Source organism: Aquarana catesbeiana, linkage group LG07 (genome assembly GCF_042186555.1).
Source record: "Aquarana catesbeiana isolate 2022-GZ linkage group LG07, ASM4218655v1, whole genome shotgun sequence".
NCBI lineage: Eukaryota > Metazoa > Chordata > Amphibia > Anura > Ranidae > Aquarana > Aquarana catesbeiana.
Window position 1 is genome coordinate 188,271,383 of NC_133330.1, and position 24,695 is coordinate 188,296,077.

General features: G+C 46.2%; 1 protein-coding gene across 4 annotated transcripts in view; it reads left to right on the top strand.

Annotated features, from left to right (window-relative positions):
- The window catches only part of LOC141103383 (coagulation factor XIII B chain-like), a 1,101,294-nt gene that overhangs the window by 106,390 nt on the left and 970,209 nt on the right, over nt 1-24,695 (top strand). For all 4 annotated transcript variants that reach the window (XM_073592898.1, XM_073592899.1, XM_073592902.1 and 1 more), the window contains exon 2: nt 13,439-13,621. In XM_073592898.1, the coding sequence (XP_073448999.1) occupies nt 13,439-13,621 (183 nt within the window). The remainder of the gene's footprint in view (nt 1-13,438; nt 13,622-24,695) is intronic.

The window sequence follows — 24,695 nt, forward strand, 5'->3', positions numbered from 1 at the left end:
TGGCTTTTGCTGTAGCTGATTTTACTGGATAACTTTCAGGCCAACCTGAGAATAAATCGATACACACGAGGACAAACTCAAAGGGGCCGCTCTTGGGCATTTGTATGTAGTCAATTTGCAGTCTCTGGAAGGGGTATTGGGCCCGGACCTGGTGTTTTCGTGGGGTTTTTACTCTCTGTCCTGGGTTATTCAGGAGACAGATTTGGCAGGCTGCACAGTAGTTTCTCGCAGTACTACTGAATCCAGGGGCGAGCCATCCTTGGTTCACAATCCTATACATGGAATTGGAAATGACATGTGTGGGTAGGTGAACTGCCGCTGCCATTGCTGGGTACAGAGAGGCAGGCAGGCATATTTTGCCTCCTTCCCTCCATACATTGTCAAGGTCTGGTGCTGCTCCCATCCTGACCCACTTATCTTTCTCGCTCTCCCCTGCTTGCTCCTGTAATTTACTCAGCTGCTGCCATGTTGGTTCTGGGATACTCACCTCTACCGCTGCTAAGGTCTCAGGGCTTCCTTCCCCTAGAGCTGCCTGTTTTGCAGTCAAATCTGCAAATGCATTTCCTTTTGCCTCAATTGTTTTTGTGCTCGTGTGTGCCGCCATCTTCATGATGGCCACTCGTTTAACCTTTTGAAGATTGTTCAGGACTCTCTTAATCCCTTCTCCATGTTTTACAGGTGTACCTGCTGCTGTCAGATAACCTCTAGCCTTCCATATATGGCCATAATTGTGCGCTACACCATAAACGTAGGCGGAGTCAGTGTAAATATTCCCTTCTCGTCCTTTTAAGAATTCTAGGGCTTGTTCTAAAGCTTTTAATTCTGCTTCTTGTGCTGACATGTGGGCTGGTAAGGGCTGTGCGTCAATCACCTGTGTATCAGTCACTACGGCATACCCTGTGTGATATTTACCCTTGTCATCAGCAAACCTGCTGCCATCTATATACAAAGTGTGCTCAGCGTTTAAAATAGGTGTATCTGTGACATGTGGGAATCCCATTGTCTCCTGTTCCATGAGCTGAAAACAATCGTGTTCATCTACTTCTTTAAACAAAAGAGTGTCAGGTACCTCATTTCCTTTCTCACTAGTCCTATTAGCACTATCATTCCCCCTTGCCAAATCTGGTGACTGAAGAGGCAAAAAGGTGGCCAAATTTAAGGTTGTACAGCGCTGAAAAGTGACATTTGGAGGTAAGAGTAAAGTACACTGTAACCTTAATTGCCTAGCCACGGAAATGTGTTTGGGCTGTACCTGAGACGAGATTGCATGTATGTCATGTGTGGTATGCACTACAACTGGATTGTCTAGAACAATCTCTGATGACTTATCTATGATAATTGACACTGCAGCTACCGCCCGTACACAGGACGGTGAACCTCTGGACACTGGATCTAGTGCTGCTGAAAAGTAAGCGACTGGTCTTTGTTTTACATGTGCCTGTGTCAGAACACCTGTGGCGTGTCCAGTGATCTCAGCAACGTATAGATTGAATTTCTTAGTGTAATCTGGAATACCAATGGCCGGGGCAGAAATCAACAACTTTTTCAAAGTGATAAACGACTCATAAGCTACTTCTGTAAGCACATACGGTACAATTTTCAAACAATCGTATAATGGCTGCATCAAAGCGCTAGCATGTGGTATCCATTGTCTACAATATGACACAATACCTAAAAACATACGCAATTGTTTGAAATTCCGTGGGGGTAACATTCCCTTTATCACTTGAACCCTCTCCTCAGTGAGATGTCTTGTACCCTGTGATATACAATGTCCCAGAAAGATAACTTTTTCATGACACATTTGTAATTTGTTCCTGTTAACCTTGCAACCCTTTTCTGCTAGAAATCGCAAAAAATTAAGGGTGGTATCCAAACAAGTTTCCTTGTCCGGGCAGCATAACAATAAATCATCCACATATTGTAACAATACACAGGAATCTGGTGGTACCCATTCTCCCAACACCGTCTGCAATGCTTGCGAATACAAGGTAGGTGAATGTGCCATACCCTGAGGTAGGCGTGTCCAGGTTAGTTGTCGATTTTTTATTGAAAATGCGAACCATAGTTGGCATTCTTCAGCAAGTGCGACAGAAAAGAAAGCATTCGCTAAATCTATAACCGTAAAGTAAATACTAGTTGAGGGTATTTGTGACAGTAACGTAAGTGGATTGGGTACTAAAGGTGTCATCGGGGCTAGTATTTTGTTGATTGCTCTGAGGTCTTGGACCATCCTATACTTAACCGGACTACCGGCTATCGTTTTCTTTTTAACAAAGGAGTATTTGCCGGCGATTTTACTTCTTTTAAAACTCCACTTTTTAAGAAGGATTGGACCTGCATTTTAATGGCCGCCTCTTTGGGTGCACTGAGTGGATACTGTTTTTGTTGGGGTAGCACTGCTCCTGGAATCAGCTGTAGGGTAACCGGAGGTATGGGCAAAAGTCCAACATCAGCTGGATGCTTTTCCCATAGTTCTTCCCGAAGGGATGACAAAATCTGATCCAAATCTGGAGGAGATGGACCGAACAGTTCCGATTCCTCCTCCAGGTATTGTATCAGGTTACACATCTCCATGTGTTCTTGATCATCCCTTATAGCTAAGGTGACAGTGCCATCGGGGTGATAGGTAATGTTAGCTCCTATTTTCTTTAAAATGTCAGCTCCTAGCAAATTAGTGGGGGCTCCTCTAAATACCAGAAAACGTGAAAGGAACATATGGTTCCCTACTTTAACTTTTAAGGGTTTTGTGAGCGGGGCGTCTGCTAAAATGCCATCATATCCAGTTATTAATAAAGTGTCAGGTGATTCTTTCTCAGGGAGTAGTTCAGAATCAGAAAGTAACGAGCGTGAAGCGCCTGTATAAACTAGACAAGAGATTTTCTTATTACCAACCGTTATAGTAGTCTTAAGCATCTTAGTTTTGGATCTTTCTAAAACCGGAGCGAGTCATGCTCGTGTACCATCTCCCTGCCGCCTAACATCACCATTATTGTTGTCCCTGGGCCAGTTCCTCCTCTGATTAACTGGGTAATCAACACCCTCCTTTCCTTCATCTCTTATTCTCTTTCTGCAGTGGTGTCTGATGTGGCCAGTCTTGTTACAGTAATAACAAGTAAGGGGTTTGCGATAGGAACCTCTGCTTGGTTCTTGGGGATCTACAACCGTATTGATTGCCGGATGTTTTCGACTTCTGTTTTCTGCTAAGTCTGATTCTATACCTTGTGCCTTTTGTAGCAACGACCCTCTATCTCTAATTGCCCTCCACTCTGGTGTGCAGGCTTTCAGTCTTTCACTTATCTGTGGAATTAATCCTTCCATTAACTGTCTGTTGAAGGTTCGGATCGTAATTGGCAGTGCTAAATCCATTCCCTCGTCTGCCATCATACTTTCCATTGATAAGTAAAAGTCTGATACCGTCTGCCCTGGCAGTTGTTTCATGGGTGACGTGGATCCTCTCTCTTGCTGTTTTGCCTGACAAAAAGCGTTTAACAAAACAAGAAAAGGCTCCGTTGAGCCGATATGCCTGACATGTCCGTCTGCCAGATTGCCGTCTGCATCTGCTACTTCCACAGGTCTATGCGGGCCTATCTCTGTCATAAACTGATTAAACATAGTTAAAGTCATTTTATGTCTGCACAAATCTTCCCCGTCCTGCCAAGCCGCTCTATGTGTATTCATTAACTGGGTCACAAATCTACTTAAAGCAGCCGGCTTGGCTACTGGATCTGGGGCGTTCTGAATTAGAGCCATGAGTGTGTCTGCCGACCATGGTTTCCAGGTATGTATGGCCACGTTGCGATTAACCACGGCTGGCGCATTTGGATGGTCTGGATGCCCATGTTGAAGATTTGGTAATGTTACCGTTCGTGTGGTGACGTGTACTGGGGCTACAGATTCCGGGTGAGGTTTTTGCGCCCCACAACGTACACATTCTTGTGCCCATTCAGGGTTTTGTGATCCACAAACCTGGCAAACCCATCCTCTACCCTCTAGTACAGGATATAAACCTGAATTATGTGAATTTTTCTCTATATCAGTGTATGGGGGTGGGATGGTTGAAGTAATATTATTTAAGGTTTCAACATTTTTTGTTCTTCTATCTTTCATATCCCAACCATCACAATCTGGATTATATTTCCACCCCTCTTCTTTTGCTCTATTTGAAACCTTAATTAAGCATTGAACCTGACGCATCCATTGCTTCTCTAACACCTCTCCTTGTCTGTCCCTTTTTATCTCACTCCATACATCTGGGTCTAAACCCGCTGCTCCTTTCACCTTAAATTTACAAAGGACAGCCTTTAAGTCCCGCGCTTCATCTTCCCCACAGATGTTTTTAATTATCTGTGGCACTGTGTAGTGTGCCACAATTCCCTGACGGGGTTTTGTGTTCCTCTGGCCCATTCTGACAGTCCTGCCTAGGTAGCGTTTTGGGACACTTAGTGTACAATATAAAACACTTAACCAAGTTACACTAGTTCCTCGTTGCCTTTTCCTCCTAGGATGCCAGAATACTAAAAACCTCTCCTGAATGAGATTCTTGAAACCGAATTACTTTATATGCTAGTCAACTGACAAATATTATGACCAGACTGACGACTACAACATATACAAGCATTCCTTGAAGTGACCAGGTATCCGACTAGATCTCCGGACTTTATGGAGACCTTATTCCCCCCCCGTATCTGGGATCCCTCTCATACACTCTTATCCCTGCTTTATGGAGCAGACAGGGCTTATACTTTCAACCAGTCTATGGTTTATGAGTTAGATGTGAGGTTAAGCATAAGCGTCAGACCCCCAAGCTCACATCTAACTCATCCCTAACCTTATCACAACTTACAAACGACTCCTACTTGCAAACGGAAGGAGACAACAGGAAGTGAGATGAAATCTACCCCTAGGAAGGGAAATTCTCTCCTGTAAGAGTTAACATGGGAAAAACATTTCTCCTTTCCATTGATGCTTTATCACCAATCCTTGTTTCACTAAAAACCCCAAATTTTCAAAAAACATTTGTCATTGAGACAGAAAGTGAGGTGAAATCTTCTGAAGAGGAGCACAGACAGCAAAACAAATGTCACAGGGGTGATAACCTTTCCCTATGTTTTCCAAAAAGCTTAAAATAGATTTTTTTGGCTGGAGCTAAACACTTTAAAAATGTACCAGTTCAAAATTACAAACAGATTCTACTTAACAACAAACCTACAGTCCCTGTTTGCACCGCCTGTATACTGCCGTTCAGAGTTTCTAGGGCCTGGGGGCCCCACACCTTTCTTTGTTTTTATGTGGGTGCGGGGTTCCCCTTAATATCCATACAAGACCCAAAGGGCCTGGTAATGGACTGGGGGATGGGGGGTACCCATGCCGTTTGTCTCACTGATTTTCATCCATATTACCGGGACCCGACATTAAAGCCGTAAGCAGTTTTAAATTACTTTTATTCCTTTAAAAATGTAATTTTGCTCTCGGACTGTTCTAAGCACGGGAAACACGCGTCACTTTGCAGGCATACTATAGACACATCCCAGGTACGATATTTAAAGGAATATTTCACTTTTTTTTTTCACTTTAAGCATCATTAACCCCTTCCCGACTGGGAACGTTCGAGTCTCATAGACTTCAATGGGGTTCTAACGTTCGTGCGAAGTTTCAGTCCGTTCGCAAGTTCTGGTGCGAACTGAGCCGGGGGGTGTTCGGCTCATCTCTACTCTTCAGGCATAAAATGATTTTATAAACGTGTGCAAAAAACCCCCCAAAAATGGCACTGACAGCAAAAAGGGTAATTAAATGACTTTGCCAGGTTTGTTATTAGAACGACTCTCTGACACCGCACAGTATTTGTGAGTGGAAAAAAACCTTGCGCCAATACCTAATGATAATTGTAATTAAGCTTCTCTCCGCACCCTCCTCTCTGAACAGCTGGGACGCTGAGTGAGGACATGCAGGCTGGCTGGAGATGGGTGAGAGCCACCGGACTGGGCTGAATGGCCCCTAATTGCTCCGCTCTCCCATTCAACTTAGGCGCTTGTGCAGGCTGTGCTGGTGGACCCATAGTGGTGGTGTGAGAGGCGCACGCCCCCCCCTTGCTTGTCAGCAGTCTGTGATGAGACAAAACAGCTCCAGCAGCAGCGGCATGCGTGTCTGGTGGAAAGTCTTGATGCGGTGAAACCCGACTCCAAGGACGAACGTGTGGACGCTGGATAAAGGTGAAAGCCTTTCTTCCTTTCTCCCCCTTTGTCTCAATTGACTTTTTTATCTATTTACTGGCCTGGACTAGACAAGATTGTCTGAAAGCAATTATAGCTATGAGGTTAAGCAAGATAGGGTCACAAAACTGACACCAGAAAACTATGAAAAAGTCAAGAAAGTCACTTTAATGGAAAAAGGCACTGGTTATTTGATTTACACAAAACTATACTTTGATGGTTAAAAGCACTCAGTTTAAAAAATTAATTTTGTGTTCTTGGAATGTCCGGGGGATGGGAGATCCAGAGAAAAAAGCAGCAGTCCATCTGATTGTAAAAACATATGAGGCAGCTATCCTTTGCCTACAGGAGACACACCTTACTAAATCTTCTATTCCTCAACTGAGGTGGCGGGGCTACTGTACACAATTCCACTCAGTTCACTCCTCTTATTGCAGAGGAGTGAGCATCTTTATTAGATCTGGGGTGGCATTCTCTTGTATACAGTCTAAGATAGACGAATTAGGCCGATACGTTTTCCCTGTACGGCAAGATCGAAAATGGATCTTGCGTAGTGGTGAATGTATACATTCCTCCCCCTTTTGACGTTTCGATCCTTTGTGGGCTGACCGAGTTTCTCCTGGATAAGCCAGGGGTGACGGTAATAGTAACAGGGGATTTCAACATGGTAATGGACCGGAAATTAGACAGGTTCCCCCAGGGACATATACGGGTAATACAGGGGATGCCCTGCTTTCTAATTTTTTTTGAAAGAAACCGGATTGAGAGACATCTGGAGAACACGTTATCCGGAGACCCGTGAGTATTCATGTTTTTCTAGGACACACTCAACTCTTTCCAGGATTGATTTGGTCTTGGGGAATGAGATGATACCCCTGATAAAAAATGTGAATTATAAACCAAGAGGCCTGTTGGACCATTCTCCGGTGACAGTGTCATTAGAGTTGAGCGAACGTAATCTTCCAGGGGGGTGGAGGTTAAGCCCCTTTTGGATTGAACTGATGGGGGACCCGAATGAGATATTGGTGTCCCTGGGAGAGTTTATTGACTCGAACCGGGGCACTGCCCCCGAAGGAATAGTTTGGGACACTTTGAAGGCTTTTTTGCGTGGTATAATGATACAACAGATTTCAAAAATTAAAAAACAGACGAAGGATTGGGAGAGTCTGATTGGGCAGAGGGTAACAATAGCGGAAGAACAATATATTTATAACCCGACACACTCGGGAATTGGACAGAAGAGCAACACAACTACCGTCTAGTAACCCTCCAGAAGACAGAAAACAAATATCTTTTTCAGAGATGAGCTGCTTTCGGGGAGGGGGAAAGTGTGGGCCGTATGCTGGCGCAACTGGTCAGGGCAAACTCCCCCACTTCTGTGGTACCTACGATTACTACAGAGGATGAAAGAGCAACTTCATATACTCCAGAAATAGTGGGTAAATTTAAAGAATGTTACGAGGACCTGTAAAGTTCTCACCAGAATGAGATGAGGGAGGGAATGGACAGGTTTTTTTAGGGACCTGAATCTCCCCTTTCTTACCGAGAAGGATAGAGTAGAGTTGGACCGTCCCATAACACTAGAGGAGATGCAGCAGATCACTAATGAGATGGCAAGGCAGAAATCCCCGGGCCCAGACGGCCTCCTAGCCGAGATTTATCAGCATTGTGGGAAGGTATTGTTTCCTGAGCTTCTGAGGGTATTGAATAGCTCGCTGCTAACAGGAGTGCTCCCCCCCATCAATGATGGATTTCACTATAATTACCATACATAAGGAGGGCAAAGACCCTCTTGATGTTGCCTCATATAGGCCCATTGCTCTGCTGAATACAGATATGAAAATCCTTGCAAAGGTCTTGGCGGTTAGGTTGAACACAGTCATAGCGAAACTCATCCACCCCAACCAAACGGGTTTTATACCTGGAAGAAAAACTAGTACAAGAACAATAAATCATAGAGAATACATGAAGGGTAATACTGAGTATTACCAGGGAGGTGGACTTTTTAGGCTGAGAAACAATGGAGAAGATATAGCAGTATAAAAATATAAATTTATTGAGAATTACAAATATATAAAAGAATAATGTAAAGGAATGACAATAGTAACATATATGCATCTATGATTATTGTACAGTGAGCCCTTGTATGTCTACGTGTTTCGCCGTTAGGCTTCCTCAGGACACGGCCAAGGTTCACAGACGAGACAGAGAAGAGAATATGTCTCTCTATCTTATTTTGAAATGCAAAATCATGTACATCACGGTAGGAGAGAGAGAGATTTCAATCAGAAGTTAGAAAGCATATGGAGTATAGCTGAATATATACACAGGGGCATGTAGAGAGTATTCCTGATTACAGGAGCGGCCATCAAACAAGGAAGGGCCATCAACGGATACACCGCATTGAATCCTGGATTTAGTCTCAGCAATGCCGGTGGCTATAAAAAGCCCAAAACCAGATCGCTGCATATTAAGAATATGAGTAACACAGCGTGCCCCTGGGAGACAGCAATCCACTGCACATTGTCACGGCATGCCGTGTTACTCATATCCTTAATATACAGCGATGTGGCTTTTGGGCTTTTTATAGCCACAACGGGAGACGTTTGGATCCTCCATTGAGCTGGAGGTAAAACGTTGCCTACTGGGACTAGTGGAGGGAGTGGGAAATCCAGGAAACACCCAGGTAGCTGTCATGAGATGCTTTTTCCAAGCAAGGAACCTGATTGCCCGGAGATGGCAGTCGGCGTCGCCTCCGTTCAGTGGGGAATGGCTGAATAGCATGAATGGGGTAATTCTTAAGGAGAAATCAATATATACAAAACCAGGGGCGTTAAAGAAATATGACTTGATTTGGAAACTCTGGTGGGAAGCAAGAGACTTTATTGTGTAATGTCTACTAGTCTGGAAAAAAAAACAAAAGGTCGGGTAATGACTTAAAAGAAAATAGACCTTGAGAGACCGCAAGATGAGTGAATGAGAGGAATGGATGAAGTTGAGATGATGTAGCGAATTGGTTGTGAATTTAGAGTCAAATTGACTTCTAGACAGGTCCTCCTGTAGGACGACCTCCCCACAAGGCAATAGTCAACATGTGTATAGTTGATATTACACTTATTGCTTTTAAGGGGGGTGGAAAGTATGGGGGAGGGAAGTTGGGCGCTGGAGGAAATGCCTGTTTTGATACTTAGTGTAAAATTTACGAAATTTGTGAATAAAGAAATAAAGTTAAAAAAAAAAAGTTGCTCCCCAAATAGCTTGTAGGAGACCTTCTGTGCAGTAAATGTGAAGTGATAATAGGGGGCGCTGTGACTACGAATTAGAAATATTCCTACATATATCAGTTTGTGAATTTTGCCGAAATATATATCACCTTAAATATACAGAAATTTAAATATGTATAACTCTGAGTATTATAAATAAAAAAAAGTCCATATTCATCTGTGATTGTTCAAAAAATAAAAACGTGGTTGGTAAATCAATATGTGTAGATATCCTCCAATGCTTACAAACATCCAACACCCAAAGTGCTCTTCTAAAATATCTGCTCACCAAACAGCCATGACCTCTTTACCCAAAAAGAAGGTCAGAATTTGCTTGTGCTGCTACCTTGCAGCTTGGTGTGGTATCGCAGACAGCCCAACCAGGGGCGGATCCAGAGCCTAGTCTCGGGAGGGGCACTGCCAGAAAATACTTTTTTTTTCAGGTAAATTTAATGGGGAAATGGTTGGTGTTAGCGCTTCAATCATCACGGCACCATGGTTGTTATGGTGTCAGGATGATTGAAGCGCATTATTACTATTATTACATTGTTATAAAAAAAGAAATAGTTCAACTCACCATAATGCAGAATCAGTGGGAGCCCCGAGCATGTCACTTGCCACTGTCACCTGCCACACATTGCGGATTGCCACTTGCTATGTCGCCTGTCACTAGATGCAGATTGTCACTTGCCACGTCCCATGCCACACGTTGCAGATTGTCACTTACCACACGTTGCGGATTGTTACTTGCCACGTCCCATGCCATACGTTGCGGATTGTCACTTGCCACGTCCCATGCCATACGTTGCGGATTGTCACTTGCCACGTCCCATGCCACACGTTGCAGATTGTCACTTGCCACGTCCCATGCCACATGTTGCGGATTGTTACTTGCCACACATTGCGGATTGTCACTTGCCACGTCCCATGCCACACGTTGCGGATTGTTACTTGCCACGTCCCATGCCACACGTTGCGGATTGTTACTTGCCACGTCCCATGCCACACGTTGCGGATTGTTACTTGCCACGTCCCATGCCACACGTTGCGGATTGTTACTTGCCTGCTATAATCATCTCTTGCTGTGTCCCAGTAAAGCAGCAGAGAGATGATGTAATCTCTCTGCTGCCGCGGCTGCCTGCACACTGCACACACAGTGAGGTCGGAACTGCAGGGATGCAGGGCGGGCGTTGGGCGGTGAGAGATGATGTTATCTCTCTGCTCCTCTGCCCGCCGGCTCCCTGATTGGCCAGCAGCCGCTCACGCTGCCTGTCACCGAGCCGCACAGCTGCTCACCAACAGTGTAGCCCGCTGTATCTCTCCAGTCCCCACCGGAGCCGCCTGCTGTCTCTCCCCAGTCCCCACCGGAGCCGCGCGAGACCCGCTGTCTCTCCCCACCGCTGTCTTTCAGCCGCGGAGCCGCCCGCCGGCTCTCTTACCCACAGAGACGCCTGCCAGCACATTTACTGACCCACATTCTCGGAGGGGGCAATTGTCCCGTTGCCCCCCCCCTGGATCCGCCCCTGAGCCCAACACTATGTTCTTCTCTCCCCCACAGCGGGTGACATGAGTTGAGAAAAAGACGAAGTGGACCCAAATAGTGTAAAATTGCTTGGTTTATTAAAACAAATGGTAAAAACAAAATGCCTGCTTACATTGCTAGGTGCCTGTGTCCCGGCACTAGATGATATTGCAAATGTGGTTAGATGGAGCCGTGCTGAGCCCTGCTCATGCTGGATTCGGCGTGCATTCCACCACCGCTGGAGATAGAACCGGAAGCTGGGACTCGGAAATGACGTTAACCGAAGGCGCCTCGACGTACGTTTCGTATCGCTACGTCATCACGCTTCATAGGAAAGATCTAATAGTTTTTAACCATTCCCCAGTGTAGCGCACCCCTTAAAAAGCTGCTAGTGAATTTGGTCCCTTTTCCCTCCTTGTAACACACAGTTAGGAACACAGAATTTTCTTCACTCTTACATTGGCTCAGAGAAAAAGTCTAAGGCTGAATTCACACTGGCATTAACAGGAGGCGTTTGAGAGGCCCCTAAAATGCCTATGCACAAGATACAATAGACAGCACATAGTGCTGTTCACACTGTTAGCATCGGGGCGCTTCAAAATTTAAGCCTCATGTCGAGTCAGGAGTAGGGATGAGCCGAACACCCCCCTGTTCGGTTCGCACCAGAACATGCGAACAGGAAAAAAGTTCGTTCAAACACGCGAACACCGTTAAAGTCTATGGGACACGAACATGAATAATCAAAAGTGCTAATTTTAAAGGCTAATAAGCAAGTTATTGTCATAAAAAGTGTTTGGGGACCTGGGTCCTGCCCCAGGGGACATGGATCAATGCAAAAAAAAAGTTTTAAAAACGGCTGTTTTTTCAGGAGCAGTGATTTTAATAATGCTTAAAGTCAAACAATAAAAGTGTAATATCCCTTTAAATTTCGTACCTGGGGGGTGTCTATAGTATGCCTGTAAAGGGGCGCATGTTTCCTGTGTTTAGAACAGTCTGACAGCAAAATGACATTTTGAAGGAAAAAACCCATTTAAAACTACCCGCGGCTATTGCATTGCCAACAATACACATAGAAGTTCATTGATAAAAACGGCATGGGAATTCCCCAAAGGGGAACCCCGAACCAAAATTAAAAAAAAAAAGACGTGGGAGTCCCCCTAAATTCCATACCAGGCCCTTCAGGTCTGGTATGGATTTTAAGGGGAACCCCGGCCAAAATTAAAAAAAAAAAAAAAAAAAAAAGACGTGGGGTTCCCCCTAAATTCCATACCAGGCCCTTCAGGTCTGGTATGGATTTTAAGGGGAACCCCACGCAAAAAAAAAAAAAAAACGGTGTGGGGTCCCCCCAAAGATCCATACCAGACCCTTATCTGAGCACGCAACCTGGCAGGCCGCAGGAAAAGAGGGGGGGACGAGAGTGCGGCCCCCCCCTCCTGAACCATACCAGGCCACATGCCCTCAACATTGGGAGGGTGCTTTGGGGTAGCCCCCCAAAACACTTTGTCCCCATGTTGATGAGGACAAGGGCCTCATCCCCACAACCCTGGCCGGTGGTTGTGGGGGTCTGCGGGCGGGGGGCTTATCGGAATCTGGAAGCCCCCTTTAACAAGGGGACCCCCAGATCCCGACCCCCCCGTGTGAAATGGTAAGGGGGTACTTACCCCTACCATTTCACTAAAAAACTGTCAAAAATGTTAAAAATGACAAGAGACAGTTTTTGACAATTCCTTTATTTAAATGCTTCTTCTTTCTTCTATCTTCCTTCATCTTCTGGTTCTTCTGGTTCTTCTGGTTCTTCCTCCGGCGTTCTCGTCCAGCATCTCCTCCGCTGCGTCTTCTATCTTCTTCTCCTCGGGCCGCTCCGCACCCATGGCATGTCATGTCTGGCATGGCATTTCTCGGCTCGTCGTAGTGTTGTACATCACTGCGTTCTTGACGGTTGTAAGTTCAGCGAACTTTTGCGTGACCGTGTGTATGCAAGGCAAACTTGAGTGGAATCCCGTCTGAAAAGCTGTCATCTCTTTTTCCGATGAGAAGTCTGATCGTGTGTAAGGGTTTTTTAGGGTATTTATTGGAATGGGGACTTGGATGGGGATAGGGAACATGGGATATCCACTGAAACAACCTGAGGACTACTCTAAACTAGGAGGGTGCCATACCAATATCAGAGGGAATCAAATCAATGATCAGGAAACACTAGCATATTATAATATGCAATCAAAAGGTTGGGGACAAGGTGCAGAATTTATCCAAGATCTCTTTCCAAATGAGCTGCAATGTAAAGAACATAGTTATTAAAAAGAAAATCTAATATACCAAAAGAAAAAGAAAGGATGAAAGATAAGTTAAGGGTCAGTACTTGCAGCATTTGTAACTTTCTTGTTACCTTAAAATGAATGAGGTAATTAAGAGTTTAATCCATTTTTTTTCTCTTTATAAAGAACGTTGTGGAACACCAGGTGAAAAGGAAGGAGCCATACTACAAGGTAACTGGAATGCTGAAACATTTTCACCAGGAACTGTAGCAACATTTACCTGTGTCAATGGATATATCCGAGATGGACCTATTAGAATGGCCTGCATTGAAGGTTCATGGTTAGACATTTCTAGAGGACAGTGCAAAAGTAAGTTGTTAATTATCATTAATTTAGTAAATTATATAATGATATAGAATATTATACAATAGAACATTATAAAAAATATACTATAGAATTGTAATAAAGTAAAATTTATGTTTTCCACATGCACCTTCATTACGTTAGGGGATCAATTTATAATTGATAAAATAAATATTCCATCAGGGTTAACAACTATAAATCCATTTGGGTACCCTGCATTCTTTATCCTATCACATACTTCACTAAGAGGAAAGATTAATAATCCCCCCCCCCCCGGCTCCTGATGACTCCTGACTAGGGATGAGCCGAACACCCCCCGATTCAGTTCGCACCAGAACCTGCGAAAGGACCGAAAATTCGCACGAACGTTAGAACCCCATTGACATCTATGGGACTCGAACGTTCGAAATCAAAAGTGCTAATTTTAAAGGCTAATTTGCATGGTATTGTCCTAAAAAGGGTTTGGGGACCCGGGTCCTGCCCCAGGGGACATATATCGATCCAAAAAAAAGTTTAAAAAAAACGGCCGTTTTTTCGGGAGCAGTGATTTTAATGGTGCTTAAAGTAAAAAAAAAAAGTGAAATATTCCTTTAAATATCGTACCTGGGGGGTGTCTATAGTATGCCTGTAAAGTGGCGCGTGTTTCCCGTTATTAGAACAGTCCCTGCACAAAATGACATTTTTAAAGGAATAAAAGTCATCTAAAACTGCTTGCAGCTTTAATGTAATGACGAGTCCTGGCAATATGGATGAAAATCAGTGAGACAAACTGCATGGGTACCCCCCAGTCCATTACCAGGCCCTTTGGGTCTTGTATGGATATTAAGGGGAACCCCGCACCCAAATTAAAAAAAAGGAAAGGTGTGTGGCCACCAGGCCCTATATACTCTGAACAGCAGTATACAGGGGGTGCAAACAAGACAGGGACTGTAGGTTTCTTGTTAAGCAGAATCTGTTTGTAATTTTGAACTGGTACATTTTTAACGTGTTTAGCTCCAGCCAAAAAATCTATTTTAAGCTTTTTGGAAAACATAGGGAAGGGTTATCACCCCTGTGACATTTGTTTTGCTGTCTGTACTCCTCTTCAGAAGATTTCACCTCACTTTCTGTCCCAATGACAAATGTTTTTTGAAAATGTGGGTTTTTTAGTGAAACAAGGATTGGTGATAAAGCATCAGTGGAAAGGAGAAACGTTTTTCCCATATTAACTCTTGCAGGAGAGAATTTCCCTTCCTAGGGGTAGATTTCATCTCACTTCCTGTTGTCTCCTTCCGTTTGCAAGTTGGATGTTTGAAAGTAGGGTCCTGCCCTATATACTCTGCAGAAATTTGGGCCTTAGGTGTTGGTGTTGCCACAGCACTGTAAGCCCTCACAGGGCCCTGCTGTGAAATATTAGATCAAGAATTGTAATTACATGCCCCTGTTGAACAGGGGCAGAAAAATTGGGCTTTTGGTGATGGTGGTGGTGTCAAAACACTGTAAGTCCTCACAGTTACTCTTGGTGGGTGCAGAAACAGGCCCTGCTGTGAAATATTAGATACAGAATTGTAATTACATGCACCTGTTGAACAGGGGCAGAAAAATTGGGCCTTTGGTGGTGGTGTTGGTGGTGCTGGTGCCACAACACTGTAAGTCTTCTCAGTTACTCTTGGTGGGCGCAGAAATGGGCCCTGCTGTGAAATATTAGATCAAGAATTGTAATTACATGCACCTGTTGAACAGGGGCAGAAAAATTGGGCCTTTGGTGGTGGTGTTGGTGATGCTGGTGCCACAATGCTGTAAGTCCTCACAGTTACTCTTGGTGGGCGCAGAAACTGGCCCTGCTTTGAAATATTAGATCAAGAATTGTAGTTACATGTCCCTGTAGAACAGGGGCAGAAAAATTGGGCCTTAGGCACATGCCACAACACTGCAACCCCTCACAGATACTCTAGTTGGAGCGCAGGAACGAGCCCTCGTGCAAAACATTGCATCAAGAATTGTAATTACACGCCCCTGTTAAACAGGGGCTGAAAAATTGGGCCTTAGCCACTGGTGGCGGCGCCCAGAACCAAAAATGTTCTTAGAAGCTATCAGCAAGATCATTGAGGAAGAGGATAATTACTCAGCATAACAGGATAGTCACTCAGCATCAGCATTGGCAGTCTTGAAGGGATCTGACATTTCAAAAAAAATTATTCGGTTACATCAGCATCAGGTGCTTGGTAGCTGGTGGTGATCCAAGACCGATTCATTTTTCTGAAGGTCAGTCGATCGACCGAGTTGGTGGACAGAAGCACCCTGTGATTGGTTACAAAGCCTCCAGCAGCACTGAATGTGCGTTCCGAAAGAACGCTGGATGCAGGACAGTAGCTCAATTGCATACTGTGCAAGCTCTGGCCAGTGATCCATCCTCAATACCCACTAACCCAGAGGATTTTCGGTGGGAAAGGTGTCCAAGTCAGATCTTGCCCCTAGGTATTCCTGCACCATGTAAAACAGACGCTGGCGATGGTTGCTGGAACCAATCATACCTTGGGGCTGCGGACTAAAAAATTGTCTGAACGCATCGGTCAGACGGCCACCTTCTCCACCGCTCCTTTTTTGACTGACCGAAGCCTCAGCAACACGTTGTCCAGGAACAGGAGTTTTTAACCTCCCAGTCTCTGGGAACGCGTTGCACAGACCTTTCTGCAAGGCCTCCCGAAGATATTTCATCCTCTGCTCCCTCAGCGACGGCAAGATAAGGTCCGCAACCTTACCCTTGTAACGTGGATCAAGGAGGGTTAACAGCCAGTATTGATCCCTCTCCTTGATACCAAGAATACGAGGATCCTTCGCAGGCTTTGCAGGATCAGGGAGGCCATGCAGCGTAGGTTTGCTGAGGCATTCGGTCCAGAGTCCTCTGGGTCACTAAGGACAACATGATCCGCAGCCACCTCCTCCCAGCCACGTACAAGTCCATGGGTTTCTTGGGACTGTAAATGATCCCTTAAAAAGTGCTGCTGATGCCCAGTGCCAGGCTCCACCTCCATGCTGACACAATCCTCCTCCTCCTTCCTCTCCTCTCCTCTGCCCCTCCCCCTCCCCCTCCCGATAAAGGGGGCCTTGAGAGCTAAAGAAGTCCTCCTCGTTCTGCCTCAAGTGCCCTGTCCATTATTCCACGCAGCGTGTGCTCCAACAGGTGGACAAGGGGGACAGAGTCACTGATGCATGCACTGTCACTGCTCATCATCCTCGTGGCCTCCTCAAATGGTAACAGGACAGTGCATGCATCCCTGATCATGGCCCACTGGCGTGGGGAAAAAAAAACCAAGCTCCCCTGACCCTGTCCTGGTGCCATAGTCGCACAGGTACTCATTGATGGTCCTCTGCTGCGTGTGCAGCTGCTGCAGCATGGCCAACATTGAGTTCCACCTGGTGGGCATGTCACAGATTAGGCGGTTCTTGGGCAGGTTAAATTCCTTTTGGAGGTCTGCCAGCCGAGAACTGGCATTATACGACCGGCGGAAATGCACACAGACTTTCCTGGCCTGCCTCAGGACATCTTGTAAGCCTGGGTACCTGCCCAAGAACCGCTGCACCACCAAGTTAAGGACGTGAGCCAAACAGGGCACATGGGTCAGTTGTCCCTGTCGGAGGGCGGAGAGGAGGTTGGTGCCGTTGTCGCAAACCACCATTCCTGCCTTAAGTTGGCATGTCGTCAACCACCTCTGAACCTGCTCCTGCAGAGCTGACATAATCTCTGCCCCAGTGTGGCTCCTGTCCCCCAAGCACACCAGCTCAAGCACCGCATGGCATCTTTTGGCCTGCGTACTTGCGTAGCCCCTTGAATGCCTACGGAGCACTGCTGGTTCTGAGGACAAAGCACAGGAAGAGGCCATGGAGGAAGAAGAGGAGGAGGGGGTGGAGGTAAGAGGTGTGTCAGAATCACCAGTAGTGGCATTTTGGAGGCGTGGTGGTGGAACAACCTCGAACACTACTGCACCTTGTCCTGCATCCTTCCCAGCTGCCAGCAGAGTTACCCAATGCACCGTGAAACTTAGGTAACGTCCCTGTCCATGCCTGCTGGACCATGAGTCAGCGGTAATATGCACCTTACCGCTGACCGCCCTGTCCAGCGAGGCCAAGACATTGCCTTCCATATGCCGGTAGAGAGCCGGAATCACCTTCTGTGAGAAAAAGTGGCGTTTGGGAACCTGCCACTGAGGAACCACACATTCCACAAACTCACGGAAGGGGGCAGAGAGTCTACCAACTGAAAAGGTAGCAGTTGAAGTGCTAGCAATTTTGCCAAGCTAACATTCAACCGCTGGGCATGTGGATGGTTCGGAGCGAACTTCTTTCTGCGGTGCAGCAGCTGGGGCAGGGATATTTGCCTGGTACAATCTGATGTCGGTGTACCGATAGCAGATTGCCCGCAAGTACTTGGCTGTGACGCACCTAATTCTACACCTTCATTCCTCTCAGTGCAGGTCTCGGAGAGGACTGAAGGTATAGTGGAGTTGGAGACCCCAGCTGATGAGGAGCAAGGAGAGGTCCTCTTTGTTCTTTGGTGTGGGTCTTTGAGGTACGCTTGCCAACGAACTGCATGGCAGGTCAACATATGTCTGGGCAAGCATGTGGTGCCCAAGTGGGAGATGTTTTGGCCATCGAGATACGCTTGAGACATATGTTACAAAAAGCAGCAGTGCGATCTGATGCACTTGTCTCAAAAAAGGCCCACACCAAAGAACAAGAAGAATAACGCGCAGAGACAGCAGTGCCCTGCACATGCGGAGCTCTGCGGTGTGATGCAGTCAGTGTGCTGCCCTTAGGCTGGCCCCTGGAGGGCATCCTGCCTCTCTTCTCTCTGGCACCCACGTGGAGTCAGTGACCTCATCATTCCCTCCCTCCTCATCACTGGAGCAAACCTGGCAGTATGCTGCAGCAGGGGGAACATGACTGCCAGATTGCTGTCCTTCTTGGGCACCCCCTCTGTCTGGGCTCACGTTACTGCCTTCCTCTAGCTAAGTACCATCATCGGAGCCTTCAAAACGCTGGGCATCCTCCTGGAGCATGTACCAAACACTGTGGTCAAACAGTTCGAGGGACTCCTCAGAAGGACATGGTGGGGCTAGGGAAGGAGTCACTGATGCCATAGAGCCGAGGGAAGAGGCCATGTTGGCAGCTGCTTTGCCAGACAAAGTACCCTGAGCCTTGGTGAGAGAGGATGAGGACGGCTTGGTCATCCACTCGACCAAGTCTTCCGCATGTTGCAGCTCAACACGGCCAGCTGCCGAAAAAAAGGGCAAGCGTGTCCCACGGCCACGTGCTGATGAGGATGCACCGTGTCCACGACCAGCACTGTTGCCTCTAGACACAGAGCCTGCTTGCCCTCTTTTATTGGCTTGTGACTGTCTGCCTCTCCTTGTTGACCTTCCAGACATACTATTGGCCTGCAGTGAGCTGCCCAAAACTGGGGGGTGTGTGTGTGTGTGTGTGTGTGTGTGTGTGTGTGTGTGTGTGTGTGTGTGTGTGTGTATGTATATATATATATATATATATATATATATATATATATATATATATATATATATATATATATACATATATATATACATACATATATATACACACACACACATATACACACACATACATATACACCGATTATACTGCAGCTAGCAGAATCAACTGCCTGCCTGTAGTATTATTAGTGTGATAACACCTGCACTTGTCTTCAGGTAGCTATACTGTAGGCGCAACTGTGCAGGGTACACAGTATAGTAACTGGAAATACTTGAAAGAGCCTACACAAGCACCTGGCTGCAGGTAGCTATACTGTAGGTGAGACTGTGCAGGGTACACAGTACAGTAACTAGAAATACTGTAAAAACACCTGCCTGCCAGTATATTAGGAAGAGAAGAACAGGATCTAGCTAAACTGAATACAGTGTATGTATGTATATATGTGTGTGCGCATATATATATATATATATATATATATATATATATATATATATATATATATATATATATATATATATATTTATTTATATTAACCTGGGAGACAGGTAGCAGGTACAGAGCTCCCTGGGATGAGCAGTCTTTCAGGCACAGATACCAAATCCAGTGAAATTGTGACAAACAGTGCTGTGTTTATTTGTGATTAGGGATGAGCCGAACACCCCCGTTCGGTTCGCACCAGAACATGCGAACAGGAAAAAAGTTCGTTCGAACATGCAAACACCGTTAAAGTCTATGGGACACGAACATGAATAATCAAAAGTGCTAATTTTAAAGGCTAATATGCAAGTTAAAACTACCCGCGGCTATTGCATTGCCGACAATACACATAGAAGTTCATTGATAAAAACGGCATGGGAATTCCCCAAAGGGGAACCCCGAACCAAAATTTAAAAAAAAAAAAAAAAAATGACGTGGGAGTCCCCCTAAATTCCATACCAGGCCCTTCAGGTCTGGTATGGATTTTAAGGGGAACCCCGCGCCAAAAAAAAAAAAAAAAAAAAAAAAAACCGGCATGGGGCCCCCCCAAAAATCCATACCAGACCCTTATCCGAGCACACAACCTGGCAGGCCGCAGGAAAAGAGGGGGGGGACGAGAGTGCACCCCCCCTCCTGAACTGTACCAGGCCACATGCCCTCAACATTGGGAGGGTGCTTTGGGGTAGCCCCCCAAAACACCTTGTCCCCATGTTGATGGGGACAAGGGCCTCATCCCCACAACCCTGGCCGGTGGTTGTGGGGGTCTGCGGGCGGGGGGCTTATCGGAATCTGGAAGCCCCCTTTAACAAGGGGACCCCCAGATCCCGGCCTCCCCCGTGTGAAATGGTAAGGGGGTACTTACCCCTACCATTTCACTAAAAAAACTGTCAAAAATGTTAAAAATGACAAGAGACAGTTTTTGACAATTCCTTTATTTAAATGCTTCTTCTTTCTTCTATCTTCTTTCATCTTCTGGTTCTTCTGGTTCTTCCTCCGGCGTTCTCGTCCAGCATCTCCTCCGCGGCGTCTTCTATCTTCTTCTCCTCGGGCCGCTCCGCACCCATGGCATGGGGGGAGGCTCCCGCTCTTCTCTTCTTCTTTTCTTCTCTTCTTCATTTTCTTTTTCGGGCCGCTCCGCATCCATGCTGGCATGGAGGGAGGCTCCCGCTGTGTGACGGCGCTCCTCGTCTGACAGTTCTTAAATAACGGGGGCGGGGTCACCGGGTGGCCCCGCCCCCCTCTGACGCACGGGACATGACGGGACTTCCCTGTGACGTCAAGGGGAATGCCACAGGGAAGTCCCGTCATATCCCGTGCGTCAGAGGGGGGCGGGGTCACCGGGTGGCCCCATCCCCCGTTATTTAAGAACTGTCAGACGAGGAGCGCCGTCACACAGCGGGAGCCTCCCTCCATGCCAGCATGGGTGCGGAGTGGCCCGGAGAAGAAAATGAAGAAGAGAAGAAGAGAAGAAAAGAAGAAGAGAAGAGCGAGAGCCTACCCCCATGCCATGGGTGCGGAGCGGCCCGAGGAGAAGAAGATAGAAGATGCCGCGGAGGAGATGCTGGACGAGAACGCCGGAGGAAGAACCAGAAGATGAAGGAAGATAGAAGAAAGAAGCATTTAAATAAAGGAATTGTCAAAAACTGTCTCTTGTCATTTTTAACATTTTTGACAGTTTTTTAGTGAAATGGTAGGGGTAAGTACCCCCTTACCATTTCACACAGGGGGGGGGCCGGGATCTGGGGGTCCCCTTGTTAAAGGGGGCTTCCAGATTCCGATAAGCCCCCCGCCCACAGACCCCCACAACCACCGGCCAGGGTTGTGGGGATGAAGCCCTTGTTCTCATCAACATGGGGACAAGGTGTTTTGGGGGCTACCCCAACGCACCCTCCCAATGTTGAGGGCATGTGGCCTGGTACGGTTCAGGAGGGGGGGCGCACTCTCGTCCCCCCCTCTTTTCCTGCGGCCTGCAAGGTTGCGTGCTCGGATAAGGGTCTGGTATGGATTTTTGGGGCGGGGTTCCACTTAAAATCCATACCAGACCTGAAGGGTCTAGTATGGAATTTAGGGGGAACCCCGCGTCATTTTTTTTTTTTAATTTTGGCCGGGGTTCCCCTTAAAATCCACACCAGACCTGAAGGGCCTGGTATGGAATTTAGGGGGACTCCCAAGTCTTTTTTTTTTTTTTTTTTTAATTTTGGTTCGGGGTTCCCCTTTGGGGAATTCCCATGCCGTTTTTATCAATGAACTTCTATGTGTATTGTCGGCAATGCAATAGCCGCGGGTAGTTTTAAATGAGTTTTTTCCTTCAAAATGTCATTTTGCTGTCAGACTGTTCTAAACACAGGAAACATGAGCCCCTTTACAGGCATACTATAGACACCCCCCAGGTACGAAATTTAAAGGGATATTACACTTTTATTGTTTGACTTTAAGCATTATTAAAATCACTGCTCCTGAAAAAACGTCCGTTTTTAAAACTTTTTTTTGCATTGATCCATGTCCCCTGGGGCAGGACCCAGGTCCCCAAACACTTTTTATGACAATAACTTGCATATTAGCCTTTAAAATTAGCACTTTTGATTTCTCCCATAGACTTTTAAAGGGTATTCCGCAGCATTCAAATTTGCCGCGAACACCCCAAATTGTTCGCTGTTTGGCGAACTTGCGAACAGCCAATGTTTGAGTCGAACATGAGTTTGACTCGAACTCGAAGCTCATCCCTACTACTGAGGACCATTTCACCATTACAGAGTCTTTCCTTTTCATAAGGTCTGTCAGTGGGGCAGCTATAGTTGCAAAATTTGGGATAAATCTTCTATAATACCCCGCATTGCCAAGAAAGGCCCTGACCTGCTTCTTGTCTGCAGGACGTGGCCATTCCTGGATGGCTTCTAATTTATTCACTTGAGGTTTTATGACACCACGCCCAATAGTGTAGCCCAAATACTTGGCTTCCTCTAGACCAATGGCACATTTTTTGGGATTTGCTGTAAAACCTTCTTTGAAGAGGGAATCAAGGACAGCCTGGACACGGGGCAAGTGAGACTCCCAGTCAGTGCTATGTACCACTATGTCATCTAGATATGCTGCTGCATATTGTCGGTGGGGTCTTAGAGTCCTGTCCATGGCCCTCTGAAATGTCATGGGGGCATTTTGCAACCCAAAAGGCCTTTTTTTTTTATTGAAAGGAACCCTCCGGGGTCACAAATGCAGTCTTCTCTTTGGCGCTACCAGTCAGGGGTATTTGCCAATAACCTTTTGTCAAGTCCAAAGTGGTCAGATAGCGAGCCTTGCCAAGTTGGTCTATAAGTTCGTCCACTCTGGGCATTGGGTACGTGTCAAACTTTGTCACTGCATTAAGCTTCCTGAAGTAATTACAGAACCTCCAAGTGCCATCCGGTTTTGCGACTAACAAGATGGGGCTAGACCAGTCACTATTGGATTCCTCAATGACATCTAGCTCCAACATTCTTTTAACTTCCTCGCTGATGTCCTTTCACCTCGCTTCAGGAATTCGGTACAGTTTGAGCGTGACACAGACCCCTGGTTCAGTAACAATATCATGCTGAACTGCTGAAGTCGTGCCAGGTAACTCTGAAAATTTCTCTCTATTTCTTATCAGGAATTCTCTAGTTTCCTGCTTTTGGGAATGACAGGGTGTCTGGAATAGTGACCTCGGGGATCAGAAGGGACTCAGCACCCTTAGGCGTTACCGGGAGGGACCTCGCAGTTAACGCCAGTCTATCCTTCCAGGGCTTTAACAGGTTTATATGGTAAATCTGTTCGGGCTTCCTTTTCCCTGGTTGATATACCTTCTAATTGACCTCCCCAACTCTTTCAATTACTTCAAAAGGGACCCTGCCACTTAGCCAGGAACTTGCTCTCAACTGTGGGAACTAACACCAGGACCCTGTCACCAGGTGAGAAAACACGGAGTTGGGCCCCCCTGTTGTATATTCTCTGTTGGGCTGCTTGGGCCTGCAGTAAGTGTTCTTTTACCATTGGCATGATTGCTGCAATCCTGTCCTGCATTTGAGCGATATGCTCAATGACACTTTTATGGGGTGTCTGCTCCCCCTCCCAAGTTTCTTTGGCTATGTCTAAGAGTCCCAGAGGGTGTCTCCCATAAAGCAACTCAAATGGAGAGTACCCCGTGGAGGACTGGGGAACCTCCCTGATGGCAAACATCAAGTATGGTATCAGGAAGTCCCAGTTTTTCCCATCCTTGTCAACAACCTTTTTTAACATGCTCTTTAATGTCTTATTGAAGCGTTCCACCAAGCCTTCTGTTTGAGGATGGTACACTGAGGTTTGCAATTGCAACACCTTAAATAACTTGCACAGCTCTCATGTTATTTGTGACATAAATGGGGTGCCCTGGTCTGTAAGGACTTCTTTAGGGATTCCAACACGACTGAACACCATAAACAGCTCTTTGGCAATGTTTTTAGCAGACGCGGTGCGTAAGGGAATGGCCTCGGGGTAACGGGTAGCATAATCCATGATTACAAGGATATGCTGATGACCTCGGGCAGACTTGGGGAGTGGACCCACAAGGTCCATGGCAATCCTCTCAAAGGGCACTTCAATAATGGGCAAGGGCACTAAAGGACTTCGGAAGTGTTGTAGTGGGGCTGACATCTGACACACAGGACAGGATTGACAATAATTCTCAATATCCTTCTGTATCCCGGCCAATAAAACCTGCGCAACACCCTTTCAGTAGTTTTCTCAACCCCTAAATGACCTCCTAGCAAGTGCCCATGGGCAAGTTCCAACACCACCCGTCTGTATGGCTTAGGGACCACCAACTGTTCAACCACTTCATCATTTTTTTTACATACACGATACAGTAAATCCTCATTACTGCTAAAATAAGGAAAACAGAGCCTGTCCCCTGATTCGACAGGTACATCATTAATTACCATTACATTTTCCCAGGCCCTGGCAAGGGTTGGGTCTTTTCTCTGCTCGGTACCAAAATTTTCCTTGTGTACATTAAGGTCAGCAAACTCCAACATAGGCTCAGATTCAGCAGATGGCTGTCCAGCTCCACTGGTTGTGGGGACCTCCTCAGGCTCCTCCAGCTCTCCTGCCATAACTGAGAAAG